The following is a 15,955-nucleotide window of genomic DNA, read 5'->3' as shown; positions in this document are numbered from 1 at the left end:
TCACAAACCTCTCTGCAGACCTGCCGAAACAAGCACCTAACTAGCGGGGGTGGGGAGCGGATAGGAAGGGGGGAGTTTAGAGGGTAAAAGCCCCCCCCGCCTCCCCAGATGATAGGGAGCTCGCGTATAGCACAGGAGAAATGGGGAGGAAGGCCATTCGCAGGAAGGGACACGGTTCCCTCCCACATATATCAAACCAGGAAGGCAGACCATCCTAACCTCCCTCGGGAACTCAAGGGGGGAAAACAGGACTCTCTCCACCCCCCAACCCCCCAAATCCGGAAGGTGGAGGAGACAGTCTCAGATCATGAGGATCGGATTTCCTCCTTGTAGGCAGTGGTGATAAAGATGTCTGAGGGGGTTTAAAAAAAAGCAAGTCAAGATTGATGACCTGGAGGGTGACACGTTAGCGGAGTGAGTAGCACTGCTGTCTCACGGCACCAGGGACCCAGGTTCGATCCCGGTCCCAGGTCATTCTCCCCGTGTCTGCATGGGTCTCACCCCCACGAGCCAAAAAGATGTGCAGGGTAGGTGAATTGACCACCCTAAACTGCCCCTTACCTGGGAAAAAGAAAGAATTGGGTACTCAATTTATATTTGAAACAAAAATAAGTTTGCCGACCTGGGGAACTGCTCCAGATGACAAAACCTGAGGATCGTTGGACTGCCGGAGGGCATAGAAGGAGCGAAGGCCACAAAATACTTGGCAAAAATGTTGGAGCAGCTTGAGGGGAGGGGGTCTTTGCACACCCTTCTGAAGTGGACCGTGCCCCCCAGTCACTGAGGAAGAAGTCCGGAGTTGGGGAGCCGCTATAGGTGATCACAGTCCAGCTTCACAGGTACTTGGACAAAGAAAGGATCCTCAGGTGGGCGAAGGGAATAGGAGAACGAAGACGGGAAGGCCACACCGTTTGGATCTATCAGGACTGGGGAATGGAACTGGCGAAAAGGAGGGCTGGGTTTAAGGCGGCAAATTCTGCTCTTTTTAGGAGCAATGAGGTTTAGAATGATGTACTTAGCTCACCTGTGGGTCATATACAGGGGTATGGACTAAGAGGTGATAATCTTTATGAAGGAACATGGACAGGGCGGCATGTGGCGCACTGAGGACCCGAGTTCGAATCCCGGCTCTGGGTCACTGTCGGTGTGGAGTTTGCACATGCTCCCCATGTCTGTGTGGGTTTCACCCCCACAACGCAAAGATGTGCAGGTTAGGTGAATGGGCCGTGTTAAATTGCCCCCTAATTGGAAAAAAATAATAGAGGACTCAAAATTTAAAAAAAAGAAAATTAAAAATGAAGGAACATGGACAGGCGACATTTGAATATTTTGGGTGGGTTCACCTGTATGTCTAAGTTTTGGTAGTGTGTTTAGTGTTGTTATTGAATTTTCCGGTTATATTTTTGTATCATTCTGTAATATCGGTTATCGGTCATTTAGAATAAGGGTTTTTGGATGTTTTAAAGCAATTGTTGGAAATGGTGGCGGTGGGGGAGGATAGAGGAGTGGATGTGGAGAAGGACTGGTTTGGGGTACAAAATTTTTTTATTTTTTTTTTATAAATTTAGATTAGCCAATTATTTTTTCCAATTAAGGGGCAATTTAGCGTGGCCAATCCACCTACTCTGCACATTTTTGGGTTGTGGGGGCGAAACCCACGCAGACATGGGGAGAACGTGCAAACTCCACACGGACAGTGACCCAGAGCCGGGATCGAACCTGGGACCTCAGCGCCGTGAGGCGGTTGTGCTAACCACTAGGCCACCGTGCTGCCCTGGGGTACAAAATTAAGAGTAGGCTGGGATAGGGAGGCTGAGTGTGGAATTTATTTTTGTAAATAAAAACTTGCATCTCTCCACAGGTGGGGTCACCCTGCTAACAGAGATACTGGTTAATGGGGGAAGACACAGGTTATCTGGGGGGGGGGGGGGGGGGGGGGGTGCTAATTTCTACGTGGGTTGGGATAACGAGACAACAAGCCTTCGATTTTCTTTGTTGGAGGTGGGAGAGTTGCTGACGGTGTAGGTTTCTGTGTTAAGCTATTGGGTGGAGGAATGTGGCAGTGGTCATCTTGGGTAGGCCTGGAATCTGGATGAGGCAGGGCCCCACCCATGGGATCCCTTTATGTCTAGGATACCGCTGAACGGGGGTGGGGGGGGGGGGGGAATAAATGGCGGACTTCTTGTTCATTATAAAAACTGTATAAATTTGAGATCGGAGTGTTATGTATATTGCAAATGGAAAATGTCTTGAATAATTTCTTTGCTTTAATTGCACCCTCAATCATATTTTTGAAATGGTGTTGGTAACAAAACTCAATGCAGGGCACAGAATTCAAATTAACTTGAACAACTGTGACCACATTATCTTCAAAATGCATATACTTATAACTCAGAGCTCACTCACTTCTAAGATCCATGTGAGAGCTGCCTCTCAAAGTTGAAACCCAAGAGCATTACAAACTTCTGCAATGCAGATCACGTCTCGAAGGAAAAACACTGCAACCGAATGTGGAGGCAAGCACTGAAATTTTCGGGGACCATCTATGCCAAACCCGCATCAACCAACATGTCAAGAGGAAGACCAGACGTGGCTCAGTGCTGCAGAGCTACCCCACACACCAACAATGGCAACGTAAACTGACAGGTCTGGGGACACCAATGCTGATCTCACATCGGACTCTTCAGTCATGAGAGAACCCAGAGAAGGTGATGAAATCATTTACAGTTTGGATGCATTTGAACAATGAGATGCCCACCACAAATATCCTTGTGACACAGTTAGCATCTGCAAGTCCAAAGATGTGCAGATAAAGTGGATTGGCCATGCTAAATTGCTCCTCAAGTCTCTAACGGTTAGATGGGGTTACAGGGAAAGGGTGGCGTGTGGGCATAGGTTAGGCTGCTCTTTCGGACGTTTGGTGCAGACTCGATGGGCCAAATGGTCGTCTCCTATCAACTGAGAGATCCCAGAGCTACTGCAGATTTTAAGATTCCTACACAATGTTTTTTTCTGACAAAACATTAAGGATCCTTCGATTAGCTTCCGTTATCCATTAAAAAACACATTTTAAAAGATAGATTTTTGAGAAGAATGTGCAAACAAAGCTTGTTTTGGAACATTACTAAACAAGAAAAACAGCAAGAGTCGAACAAAAAAGCACAGGAAGAGAAATGACTCAATTGTTAACAAATTAAATGCAGCTTTTGTGTACCCCCAGGACAGTTTCAAAAGTTCTCACGAACTACAAGAGCTGTGTGCAAATGCAGTTGATCAGCAGGATCAGAATCAGAAATTTAAAAAATACAGCAAGTGGAAATAAAACTTTACTGGCTTTTACATGTCTGGAGATGTACACACTGTGTTAAAGATGCCACACAATGCAGGATAAAACATGTCATGTATGTAGTAAAGCATTCATTCAGATAGTCTAATGTGCTAGCCTTGAGAAAGTAAGTTTGCGGCAAAGTCTATTCAAATCAGTTGGGGGGGGGGGGGGGGGGAAAGAGAATGGGACTCTTATTAATCTAGATTTTTTGCAGTACAAAGAAATTTTAATGATCCTTTAAAAATACACTGGCCAGTGACTGAACACTTGCAATTTAGATTAAATATTAGATTATTCGCTCTATTCTAAGTATTCTTATTAAAACTGCTCGATTATCATTTATACCTCATATTTTCACTAGGAAGGTGAGAAACTATTTGTGGGGCAAGACACATTGTAGGCCTTTTTTAAAGTCATACTGCTATCTATCCAGTTAGCAGCAATTCTACAGTCAATGAACACAACTACATCTGCTTAAGATCTGGTTACCTGACTCATTATATCATGCTTCATTTTGAGATGAACTGGAATGACCTTCACGGTAAAGTTCCATATTGAATAAATATTTTCCTGCTGATTTGGGTTTCAGGAAAAATATCAAAGGTACTTTTTACAGCTCAATTTAGGGGGCATTCCTAACCCCCACCACATTTTTAACCTCTTATGACAGCATTTGTCGCTTTTAGAGTGTGTAATACCCTAATTATTGCTTGTCCTGTAGCATCTCACCCAACACAAGGCATTACTAATATCTGCACTTCGATAACAAGTATTACCATGCTAGTCTATCACAGGAGGCAATTTTCTTTCTCTGGAGAGGCACACACACTTATCAATGAATAGAAACAGAAACTAAGCTAATGTATCACTGTAAAAGGACAACTATTGTTGCCCCAGCCCTGTTAAGCTGCTGAGAAGCGCCCAGTTTAGCTTCCTTTGGAAATAAAATTAAGATCCCCCCACCCTCCCCATCACACTATTTATGGCGCTTCCCAAGTAGCTTAAGCATTTTTTTAAAATATACAAATTTGGAGTGCCCAATTTATTTTTCCAAATAAGGGGCAATTTAGCATGGCCAATCCACCTCTCCTGCACATCATTGGGTTGTGGGGGCGAAACCCCCGCAAACACGGGGAGAATGTGCAAACTCCACACGGACAGAGCCGGGATCGAACCTGGGATCTCGGCGCCTTGAGGCAGCAGTGCTAACCACTGTGCCACCACGCTGCCTCCTTAAGGATTTATTACAAAGATGAATCAAACAAAAATGTAAAATTAAAGGGCTTAACTTGAGTGAACAAAATTGTAATTCAGACTTAAAGAGGGCACCATTTTTAATTACTTTCATTTGAGAAACAGAAGCAACAATGAGTCATTTTTGCCATAAAGATTGGCTTCAGTGAGGTTCAGTGAGTGTGGTGTGTTAACAATATACAGAATATCAGTTTGGCTTCTTCAACTTTCTTGCACTAAGACATGTCCCTTCACCAGTGTGTCAGCACAAGTATAAACCAGTCTTAGTTGGGTAGGTAGTTGCAACATGTTAAATTGATTTGTTTCACTCATCTGAATAACACCAGTCTCGTGATCACACCCCCACGGGCAAAGATTATAAACTAATAACAATGTGACTCAGCCAAATTCGGTAATTTACAGATTACTAGCAATACAATACCACCATTTACAATGAATTGGCAGCACAAAAAACAGTTCCATGCTGGCCTTTTATACTCCGCACAAGCCTACTCCCACTCTACTTCTTCGAACACCATCAATATTTCCTCCTTTCCTTTCACCCTCAAGTAGTCACGTAGCTGAGGCGGCACAGTAGCACAGTGGCTAGCACTGCTGCCTCATGGCGCCACGGCCCGGGTTTGATCGCAGCCCCGGTTCACTATCCACGTGGCGTTTGAACATAGAACGATACAGCGCAGTACAGGCCCTTCGGCCCTCGATGTTGCACCGACATGGAAAAAAACTAAAGGCCATCTAACCTACACTATGCCCTTATCATCCATATGCTTATCCAATAAACTTTTAAATGCCCTCAATGTTGGCGAGTTCACTACTGTTGCAGGTAGGGCATTCCACGGCCTCACCACTCTTTGCGTAAAAAACCCACCTCTGACCTCTGTCCTATATCTATTACCCGTCAATTTAACGCTATGTCCCCTCGTGCTAGCCACCTCCATCCGCGCGGGAGAAGGCTCTCCCTATCTAACCCTCTGATCATTTTGTATGCCTCTATTAAGTCACCTCTTAACCTTCTCTCTAACGAAAACAACCTCAAGTCCATCAGCCTTTCCTCATAAGATTTTCCCTCCATACCAGGCAACATCCTGGTAAATCTCCTCTGCACCCGTTCCAAAGCTTCCACGTCCTTCCTATAATGAGGCGACCAGAACTGTACGCAATACTCCAAATGCGGCCGTACTAGAGTTTTGTACAACTGCAACATGACCTCATGGCTCCGGAACTCAATCCCTCTACCAATAAAGGCCAACACACCATAGGCCTTCTTCACAACCCTATCAACCTGGGTGGCAACTTTCAGGGATCTATGTACATGGACACCGAGATCCCTCTGCTCATCCACACTACCAAGAATTTTACCATTAGCCAAATATTCCGCATTCCTGTTATTCTTTCCAAAGTGAATCACCTCACACATCTCCACATTAAACTCCATTTGCCACCTCTCAGCCCAGCTCTGCAGCTTATCTATGTCCCTCTGTAACCCGCAACATCCTTCCACACTGTCTACAACTCCACCGACTTTAGTGTCGTCTGCAAATTTACTCACCCATCCTTCTGTGCCCTCCTCTAGGTCATTTATAAAAATGACAAACAGCAACGGCCCCAGAACAGATCCTTGTGGTACGCCACTCGTAACTGAACTCCATTCTGAACATTTCCCATCCATTACCACTCTCTGTCTTCTTTCAACTAGCCAATTTCTGATCCACATCTCTAAATCACCCTCAATCCTCAGCCTCCGTATTTTCTGCAATAGCCGACCGTGGGGAACCTTATCAAACGCTTTACTGAAATCCATATACACCACATCAACTGCTCTACCCTCATCTACCTGTTCAGTCACCTTCTCAAAGAACTCGATAAGGTTTGTGAGGCATGATCTACCCTTCACAAAACCATGCTGACTATCCCTAATCATATTATTCCTATCTAGATGATTATAAATCGTATCTTTTATAATCCTCTCCAAGACTTTACTCACCACAGACGTTAGGCTCACCGGCCTATAGTTACCAGGGTTATCTCTACTCCCCTTCGTAAACAAAGGGACCACATTTGCTATCCTCCAGTCCTCTGGCACTATTCCTGTAGCCAATGAAGAACTAAAAATCAAAGCCAAAGGCACAGCAATCTCTTCCCTGGCTTCCCAGAGAATCCTAGGATAAATCCCATCAGGCCCCGGGGACTTATCTATTTTCACCTTGTCCAGAATTGCCAATACTTCTTCCCTACGCATTGATTCCCTACGTTTGAACATTTCCCCCGTGTTTATGTGGCTCTCACCCCCACAACCCAAAGATGTGCAGGGTAGGTGGATTGGCCACACTAAATTGTCCCTTAATTGGAAAAAAATATTGGGTACTCGGAATTTGTTTTTTTTTTAAAATTGTTTTTGGGAACAGGCAAGGAGCTGGATTAGGGGTTTGCTTCACTCCACACACTGATCTTTGGCTTTGTAACTCTGATAAAGGAATTTTTAAAAAAGTAGTTATGTAGCTGACCTTAAAATGCATCTATGCTATTGACCCCAGCCAATCCACGTTCCACATCCTAATCACTCTGTGCAAAGTAGTTTCTGCTGAATTCCCTATTGGATTTTATGACCTCAAATGTTTAAATCTACTGCTGCTTGCTAAATACACTAAAACTACATCTGACCGGTTGTGAAGAATACAATTCAGTTTGGTGATGGAATGAGGATCCTCACTAGTTATAGCAGGAGGCAAGTGTTTATTTACATTACCCATCTTCACTGAGACCACCTATCTCCACCTTTTTAACATCACCTGATGCCCCACCCTTACCTCATCTGCAGTTGAAACCCTCAGTCATTCCTTTGTTACCTGCAGACTTGAATATTTCAATGGTATCCTGCCTCCCACATTCTACTTTCCATAAACCTGTGCTAAACTCTTCTGCCCATGCCCTAACTTGACATCCATCATGTCCATGCTTGCCAACTTACAGCAGCTCCTGAATATACCTCAATTGACATTTCTTTAAATGTTTATTTTTAAAATTTCATAATAAACACAACATCCAAAACTATTAACCAAAGTTAGACAATAAAAGAATGAGACTAACAAGCAAAGGCACATATTAACGTAACCCCAAAAAACAAAACTAAACCCCCTCACAGCTATGTGACTCGCTCTTTAAATAAGAAATGAACGGCTGCCATCTTGGGTAGAACCCCCAGATCGACCCTCTAACGGTATACTTAATGTTCTCCATATGGAGGAAAGACATGACGTCACCCAACCAAGCCGAGACACTGGAATAGGAGGCCTCCGCCCAAACAGAACTCGTCTCCAGGATCTTAATGAGGGGAGGATGAACACACATCCGCCTTCACCCCCATCTGAAGCACCGGGGAGTCGGATACCCTAAAAATGGTCACCAGCAAACATAGATGCAAATCAACAGAGTATTTGCACTTTCTCGGTGTCCTCCAGTTTCCTCCCACAGTCCAAAAATGTGCAGTTCGGTGGATTCACCTTGCTAAATTGACCCTTTTTAAAGAAAAATTAACATCAAGTATCTCTGGCATGGTGCAGAAGAAAGACGCCCAAAAGCTTACCAATTTGTGACAGGACCAGAACATAGGAGAAGTGTGGTTAGCCGGCCCCAAAGAGCAACGCTCACTTATCCTCCACACAAGAGAACAATTCACTCATCCCCGCTTTAGTCAAATGCACCCTGCGCACCACCTTGAATTGTATCAAACTTAGCCAAGCACATGAAGATGTGTAGTTTACCGTGACGGTCCTCACTCCATACCTCAGCTTCCAGAATGGGACCCAACTCCCCCTCACCTCACTCAATGGAGCCGACTCCGCTGAGAGGATATGGCCATGTATGCCCAAACTAGTCCCCCCACCAGACTCGGCCAAAGACAAAATCCTCTTTAACGGAGAAAAGGGTGGCGTCAAGGAGGGAAAGGCCTTGCGCGAAAAATCTCAAATTTCAATATTTGAAAAGACTGGAACCAGGTGTTGGAATTTCTCCACCAGCGCCTTAAAACTGGCTAACCACCCCTCCACAAACAGGTCTCCAAACCTTTCCTCTCCTATGACTCGCTGGCAGGAAAAGGTGGTTATTGCAGATGGGGGCTAGCGAAAACAGGGAACAGGGCTTAAAAATGCTGCCTGAACTGCTTCCAGATTCTCAGGGTGGACACCACCACTGGACTCATGGAAAATGTTACTGGAGCAAAAGGCAACGGTGCAGTTACTATTGCACCAAGGCAAGAAACCATGCAGGAGCTCTCTTCCATTTGTCCCCATATAGAACTAGGACCACTAAATCACAACAAGATCTTCTGAATATTGGCTGTCCAATTACAAAACAATAAATTGGGTAGAGCCAAGCCCCCTGACTGTGCATCTCTTTGGAGCAAAGCTCCACGGATCCTTGGGGGTCTTACCTGCCCAAATAAAGGGGGGCATTAATTTACTGACAAAAAAAGGACTTGGGGATAAAAATAGGGAGACATTGAAAAAATAAATAAAAATCTCGGGAGTACGTGCATTTTAATGGTCTGAACCCTGCCCACCAAGGGCAGGGGGAGGTTATCCCACCTCCAAGTCTGATTTGACACCATCAACCAGACAAATGTAATTTATAAAGCAACGCCCAATTTTGGGCCACCCAGACTCAAGATATCAAAAGCTAGTTTTGGCAAGGCGAAAAGGTTGCAGCCCCAGTCGGGCTCACCTCCTCGGGAGGTTGATTGGGAAGCATTCACTCTTGCCCAAGTTAAACTTGTACCCAGAGAAGGAGCCAAAACTCCCAAGCAGCCTCAATATCTCGTCCATTGAGGCCTGTAATATCAAAGTAAAGGGACATCCGATGCTCCACCCCTCCCCGAGTTATCCCCATCCACTTAACAGAGGACCCCAGCGCTATCGCCGTCTGAATGTGCAAACGCCACACAAACAGTGACCCAGGGCAAGGATCAAACCTGGGTCCTCAGCGCTGTGAAGCAGCAGTGCTAACCACTGTGCCGCCCCTTGAATTTAAACTCTTACAGTGAGCAAATACTCTCGACCATTTCACTGGGCCATTCAGTTCCCTGACGTTCCAGGTGACCAAACGAATTGGGGGTCTCCCACCCCCCTCAATCTGGAGTCAGCCATTTTCACCAAGATAGATTGCCCAACAGATACATAACAGGTGCAGAAACTAGGCCGACCAAAGATGGCCAAACCAAATCATAAGATTAAATAAATAAAAATCTGCAGGCACCGTCAAATTAGTCAAAAGACACCCGCTTGCCCTTGCCCTCTGATATTATCAATATGCATTATGCATACAATATGCATACAAATAAATGCAAGGCGAACACAAACTAAAATCTACTGCTAACAAAGCTAAACCTAAACAAAACAAGAACACTAAGCTCATTATCTAAAAATTGACTAGAATGAGCTGCAGTCAAACTATCAACACTGCTCCCATTAGCAAAATCTTAGCAGGGAGATTCTCAACTAGTGAAGAAAAAATGGTTACAAGAACAAAATACTAAAACCCCATAAACCATTGAGCTCCAACATGGAGCCATATATTTTCATAACAATCAGACCCCAGATAAAACTAAACCCCAAACCCAAGCCCAAACTGTGAACAAATTCAACCCATCAAGAGCAGGAAAATGCAAAACAAAACATGGAACACCAAGAGTTCAACATGCCCATTCCAACACTGCCTGCTTCTTAACAAAGGAGTAATAATAATAATAATAATAATAATAATAGCTTATTCTCCCAAGTAGGTTTCAATTAAATTACTGTGAAAAGCCCCTAGTCGCCACATTCCGGCACCTGTTCGGGGAGGTCAGTACGGCCGCCTCTCCCACACAGCAAATAAATAGTCCTTTCCTGGAAAGTCACCTTGAACCACGCAGGGTACACCACACCCTCTTTGTTTCCAGCTCCGTTCCAACATCTTGGTACAACCTGATGGCATGGCCTTCCCATTGAAGTCACGCCGCTCCCTCCCCCATCTCAGAACCCGCTCTCTTTGAAGCCATGGAACTTCACTCTTATCGCACGGGGTGGATCCTCAGTACGAGGTGGGCTCCATACAACTCAGGAGGGTACGGGAATCTCCCCCTCCCCCACAGTGGGTGTTTGGGCCTTGCATCCTGCTTACAGCCCCACAATTTGAACATTTTGCCTCCTGAATAGATTCTCTAAATCATTTACGTTGGACTTCAGCGATTTATTCACCACAGCCAGCCGAGACATCTGTGTTTATAGAACAGTACAGCACAGAACAGGCCCTTCGGCCCTCAATGTTGTGCCGAGCAATGATCACCCTACTTAAACCCACGTAACCCGTAACCCAACAATCCCCCCATTACGGGCAATTTAGCACTGCAGTGAGGCAATCTGATCGCTGCTTCTCAAAAGGGCCATTTCCATATCTTTTATCGTGGCTCCATGGGCTTTCACGTTTTTGTTGATCTTCTCCAGAGAAGATCTTCTCCAGAGCCATTCAGATGGCTGTGTCAGCCATTTTATCTCTGACTCCATCAATGACTTTTCTGGGCATTTTACTTATATAGGATCGATATCCCATTAATTGTGGGTTTTAAAAAAGAAAACATCCCTGAAGCCAAGAGAAAAGGGGAAAGATGCAGTACTCTAGCAGGAGCCACCTCATTAACATCGTCCCCCTACGTAATGCCACAAGTTCTCAATATTAACATCCTCATCCTGGTTCTCAAATTTCTCCAGGACCTCAATTCTTCCCCCTACATAATGCCACAAGTTCTCAATATTAACATCCTCATCCTGGTTCTCAAATTTCTCCAGGACCTCAATTCTTCCCCCATCGCTAATCTCTTCCAACCCCATGGCCGTTGAGGTTTAGAATCCATAAAATTCCTACATTAAGAAGGAGGCCATTCGGCCCATTGAATCTGCACCAGCTTTTGGAAAGAGCATTCTAGTCCCATAACCCATTAACCCCACCTAACCTTTTGGATACGAATGGGACAATTTATCATGGCTAATCCACTTAACCTGCCTGTCCTTGGACTGTGGCAGGAAACCGGAACACCTGTAGGAAACCCACTCAGACAGGGGGAGAAGGTGAAAACTCCACATAGACACCCGAGGCCGGAATTGAACCTGGGTTCCCAGAGCTGTGAGGCAGCAGTGCTAATCACTGTGCCACCGTGGCTTTGAGCACCACATTGCTTCACCATTACCTTCAGTTACCAAGGCAGTGCTCTGGATATTCCTCCCTATACCTCTTTCTCTCAACTTTACTTTCCTCATTTAAGATGTTCCTTAAAACCTCTCTGACCAAGCTTTTGGTCACCTGCCCTAATATCTTTGAGGCTCAGTGACAAATTTTGTTTAATAATGTTCCTTTGAAGCACCTTGAGACAGTTTCTTATACTAAAAGGTGCCTTATGAATTAATATGGTGTGATAGTGTGGCCATCTAAAATGGCCACCCACAAAGGATAATGGGAATTGTGGTCAAGTTGGGACACGGACAGTACACAGCCCCTGTGTATTGTACAAAGGAAAACAAGACCGACCTGAAACTTGCACCTGTTAAAGGTCAATCACCGATTTCCCCAGGACAATAGACTCAAATCAAGGAATAGCAACAGTAGCAGACTCACCGGCGCCACTTCCCCTTATTTGGAAGGGCGTACGTACTTGGGACAATAGTAACTAGGATCCGTTCAGCCATCGAGCTATCTGCCCCTAATTGGCCAAAATAAATTAGGGTGATCGAGACCCTATCGATCCATTAGATCATGAGTTAGCACAGCACAAAAGGAGAAGGATAAGAGGCCCTGCGCAACTAGGGATCGATCTCTTTTGGGACCGGCCTGTGCCCACACCAACTGCAGCATAATGACCAGCCAAGTTCAAGACCCGCGATCGCTACCTGAAAGAGACGAGCTGCGACAAACCTGACAATTTCTAGCCAACACACGTGAGGACTCAGATAAAGGCCTTATCTACCTGCACAGAGCCGGTCATCCAGAAGTTAAGTAAAGGTCATCTTAGTCGATAGGTGTAGTTTATGCGTAGCCGTGTGTATCATTGCACAGAGAGACGAGTCTTGTGTTTATTAATAAACTGTCTTTTGAGCTAACATACTGGTTGTGTGGTAATTCGGTCAATACAAGAAACATACTCACAGCTTGTGGTTTGTTAATAAAAGCAGCAACAATAGCTCCAGACCCCATTTTCTGTTAGCCTCTGGCTGCTGTGGAGTAAAGAGTCAAGAGTCCTGCTCCTTTTCCCAAACACCTTTATTTTTCTTAGAACACACTCAGCACCAAACTCTATCATCACATCGCATGCCTCTAAGGCCACTTGTAGCCTCTTTACATACAAGTACCAATTATTGGATCAATGAGACATTTAATTGGAATGTTTCTTAACCCATTTGTTAACATTTTTGACCATGAAACGTCCAACTTAATATCTATAACACCTTTCTAGGACTTTGGGAGATTCAGGATCCAAGTCAATACCTTAGGGGCAGCACGTTAGCATTGTGGATAGCACAATTGCTTCACAGCTCCAGGTTCGATTCCGGCTTGGGTCACTGTCTGTGCAGAGTCTGCACATCCTCCCAGTGTGCGCGTGGGTTTCCTCTGGGTGCTCCGGTTTCCTCCCACAGTCCAAAGATGTGCAGGTTATGTGGATTGGCCATGATAAATTGCCCTTATGTGTCCAAAATTGCCCTTAGTGTTGGGTGGGGTTACTGGGTTATGGGAATAGGGTGGAGGTGTTAACCTTGGGTAGGGACTGTCCGTGTGGAGTTTGCACATTCTCCCCATGCTTGCGTGGGTTTCACCCCCACAACCCAAAGATGTGCAGGCTAGGTGGATTGGCCACGCTAAATTGCCCCTTAATTGGAAAAAATAATTGGGTACTCTAAATTTATATTAAAAACAATCTTGGGTAGGGTGCTCTTTCCAAGAGCTGGTGCAGACTCGATGGGCCGAATGGCCTTCTGCTTTGTAAATTCTATGATGTAAATTCCATGACCTTGCACCTCTCTCTTTCCATGAAACAATCTGAACCTTCTCAAAACAGTGAAATCCCCCAGTGTTACTGTCAGGCAGACACCAGCAACAGGTCGCATTTATTCCTTTTCAATCTGCCTTACATTTAAAGCTACAATCCCAAAATCAAAAGATACAACCCATGAATGTTAAAAACCCTCAATTGGAACACAACCTTGCTGAACAACACAGATGAATGTAATTTCTGAAATTTTCAATTGACCTAGCCGCAAGAGCTTTTTGGGAAGAGAGTTCCAACTCATTTTGACTCAACCACTTTCTCAATTGGGGGTGGGCAATAAGTAAGTGTTGGCTCTGCCAGCAACACACATCACTAGAATGAATTAAAAAAAAACACTAGTCCTAGTGTGATTCCTGACATTGCTCATGAATGGTCCAGTTCTAATTTTATTGTTATGTTTTCTTGTTCTGGATTCCCCCAGAGGAAACAGTTTCTCTCCATTTGCCCCATCAATTCATTTAATCATTTTATTAAGAAGCCCTAAATCAGCTCCCTCTTAAAGAAACCATTAGCACATTAAAATTAATTAGTTTAAAAATAAATTAACAGATGCAACACAATGCCAAATAACAATTAAGAGGATCTAGATTACTTAACCGGGTAGGTAAAGAGATTAAAGTTAATTGTGTAAATAGATAATGAAAACTAAAAGAAACATAAACAAGTGTCTCATTGGCAAAACTGGGATACTTTGCCACTTGAAAGTATCAGTATAAACATTAAACTATTAACAGATCTAAGTACTGGGATACACCGAAAGGACATCTGCTAATTGAGAACAGGTAAAGGGCACAAGGGGTTTTGCCATACAATTATCTTCAAAAGGTCATTTGCATAAAGTTCCAAGTCATAGAATTACCCTCGTTACTTTTTTCTGGGTCCTCACCAAAGGATTCAAAAATCCCACTTTAAAATGTGTCTATTATAATAGCAATATGCCAATTTAAAATAGCTAGTTTCCATTTGACATCTGTTAAAATTAAATACTCAGCACACCACTTCAAATTCATAAAAACAAAATCAATTTCTTAAAAAGAAACCGCACTATGTAACTGCAACCTTTTGTATAAACTCCCCTTCACCCCAATGTTGAAAGCATCCTTAGTCTTGTCCAAGGAAGCACTCACCCTGTATCTAAACACCCTGCAAAAACAAAAAAATCTCAAAACTAAACATTTTCAATTAAGCTTCCAGACACGTTTCTCTCCAAATTAATTTATTATCCAATTCTCACTGGTGAAACACATCGGGACGTTCAAAGGGCACTTGAACATGCATTGCTGGCGAGTCATCCTAGTCCCATGACTCAACACTCCCAAACGTTCCAAATACCCAAATCCTACCAACTGCGCTGCCCATTCCCAACTGGATAAGTGACAAATCAGTCGATAAACAAATTAAATTAAAAGTAAACCCCATTAAAGAACATTTCTACAGTATCCGGTCTGAATCGCCAATTCTGCACTACACTCTTCATTCCAGACTTGTTGTGCAACGTGTTTAATTGGTCAGAATATTCTGCTGTATTTAACCATGTCTGCTTTTGTCGAGGTCTGGAACAAAGCCCAATAAATAACAAAAGTATCCATTATAGATGTAATTCATTGATAATAACAACCCCTATTGTTAATTTCTCCTTGTCAGTGTCAACCAAAAACAATCGGTGTTACATCACCAGGCTAAGTCAAAACATTAAACAGGTGGAAATGAAAGTTAGCAAAACGGAATTCATTTCTGTAGATCCCCTCCACCACACATAGGGCAAAAATGTTAATAATCCCAGCTCTTACCTTTTTAACGTAATTCTGGACGACAGTGAGGAAGACGTTAGTGACGAGGAGAGCAATGCTCGCAATTAACAAGAAAATGCAAAGGATGCCGAACGTGTAAGTGACCCCAAGCCGGGTACCCATTGTAAAGACAATGGAGAGTATCAGTGGGAGGCGGTGGTCACTCACAGGGACTGCACTACTGCGAGTGGCGCTCTGCCCGGCAGTAGCAGTGAGTAAGTGATTGATTGATTGACAGGCGCGCTAACCCCCACTCCGGCCAAGCCCACGCGCAGCCACTGCAACCCGGCCCGGGGACACTGCCCCGTCCTGCGGCTGCGCACTAACAGGCGAACTGCACGCACGCGCAGCCGATCTTACTCCAGGGCCTGCACCGAATGACAATCCGGATTAGAACAGGAAATGCTGCAGATGCCGAGCGAGCTACAGCCTGGAAAGGAAACAGATATTGGTTGAAATGTCAAGAGGTCTCTTGATGGAAATATATTGATCAGCTGGCTGTGCGTTTGCAGC

The 15,955-nt window shown here is 44.3% G+C and overlaps 1 protein-coding gene across 1 annotated transcript in view; it reads right to left on the bottom strand.

Moving 5' to 3' along the window:
• The window catches only part of LOC119963108 (lysosome membrane protein 2-like), a 117,083-nt gene extending 101,337 nt beyond the window's left edge, over positions 1-15,746 (bottom strand). Inside the window, exon 1 of the mRNA XM_038791709.1 lies at positions 15,443-15,746. Within this exon, the coding sequence (XP_038647637.1) occupies positions 15,443-15,565 (123 nt within the window). The 5' untranslated portion in view covers positions 15,566-15,746. The remainder of the gene's footprint in view (positions 1-15,442) is intronic.
• Positions 15,747-15,955: the final 209 nt, after the last annotated feature.

The sequence above is a fragment of the Scyliorhinus canicula genome, chromosome 3, assembly GCF_902713615.1.
Source record: "Scyliorhinus canicula chromosome 3, sScyCan1.1, whole genome shotgun sequence".
Lineage (NCBI taxonomy): Eukaryota > Metazoa > Chordata > Chondrichthyes > Carcharhiniformes > Scyliorhinidae > Scyliorhinus > Scyliorhinus canicula.
Note: the sequence above shows the minus strand (reverse complement) of the source record. Positions and strands in the feature narration are given on the sequence as shown.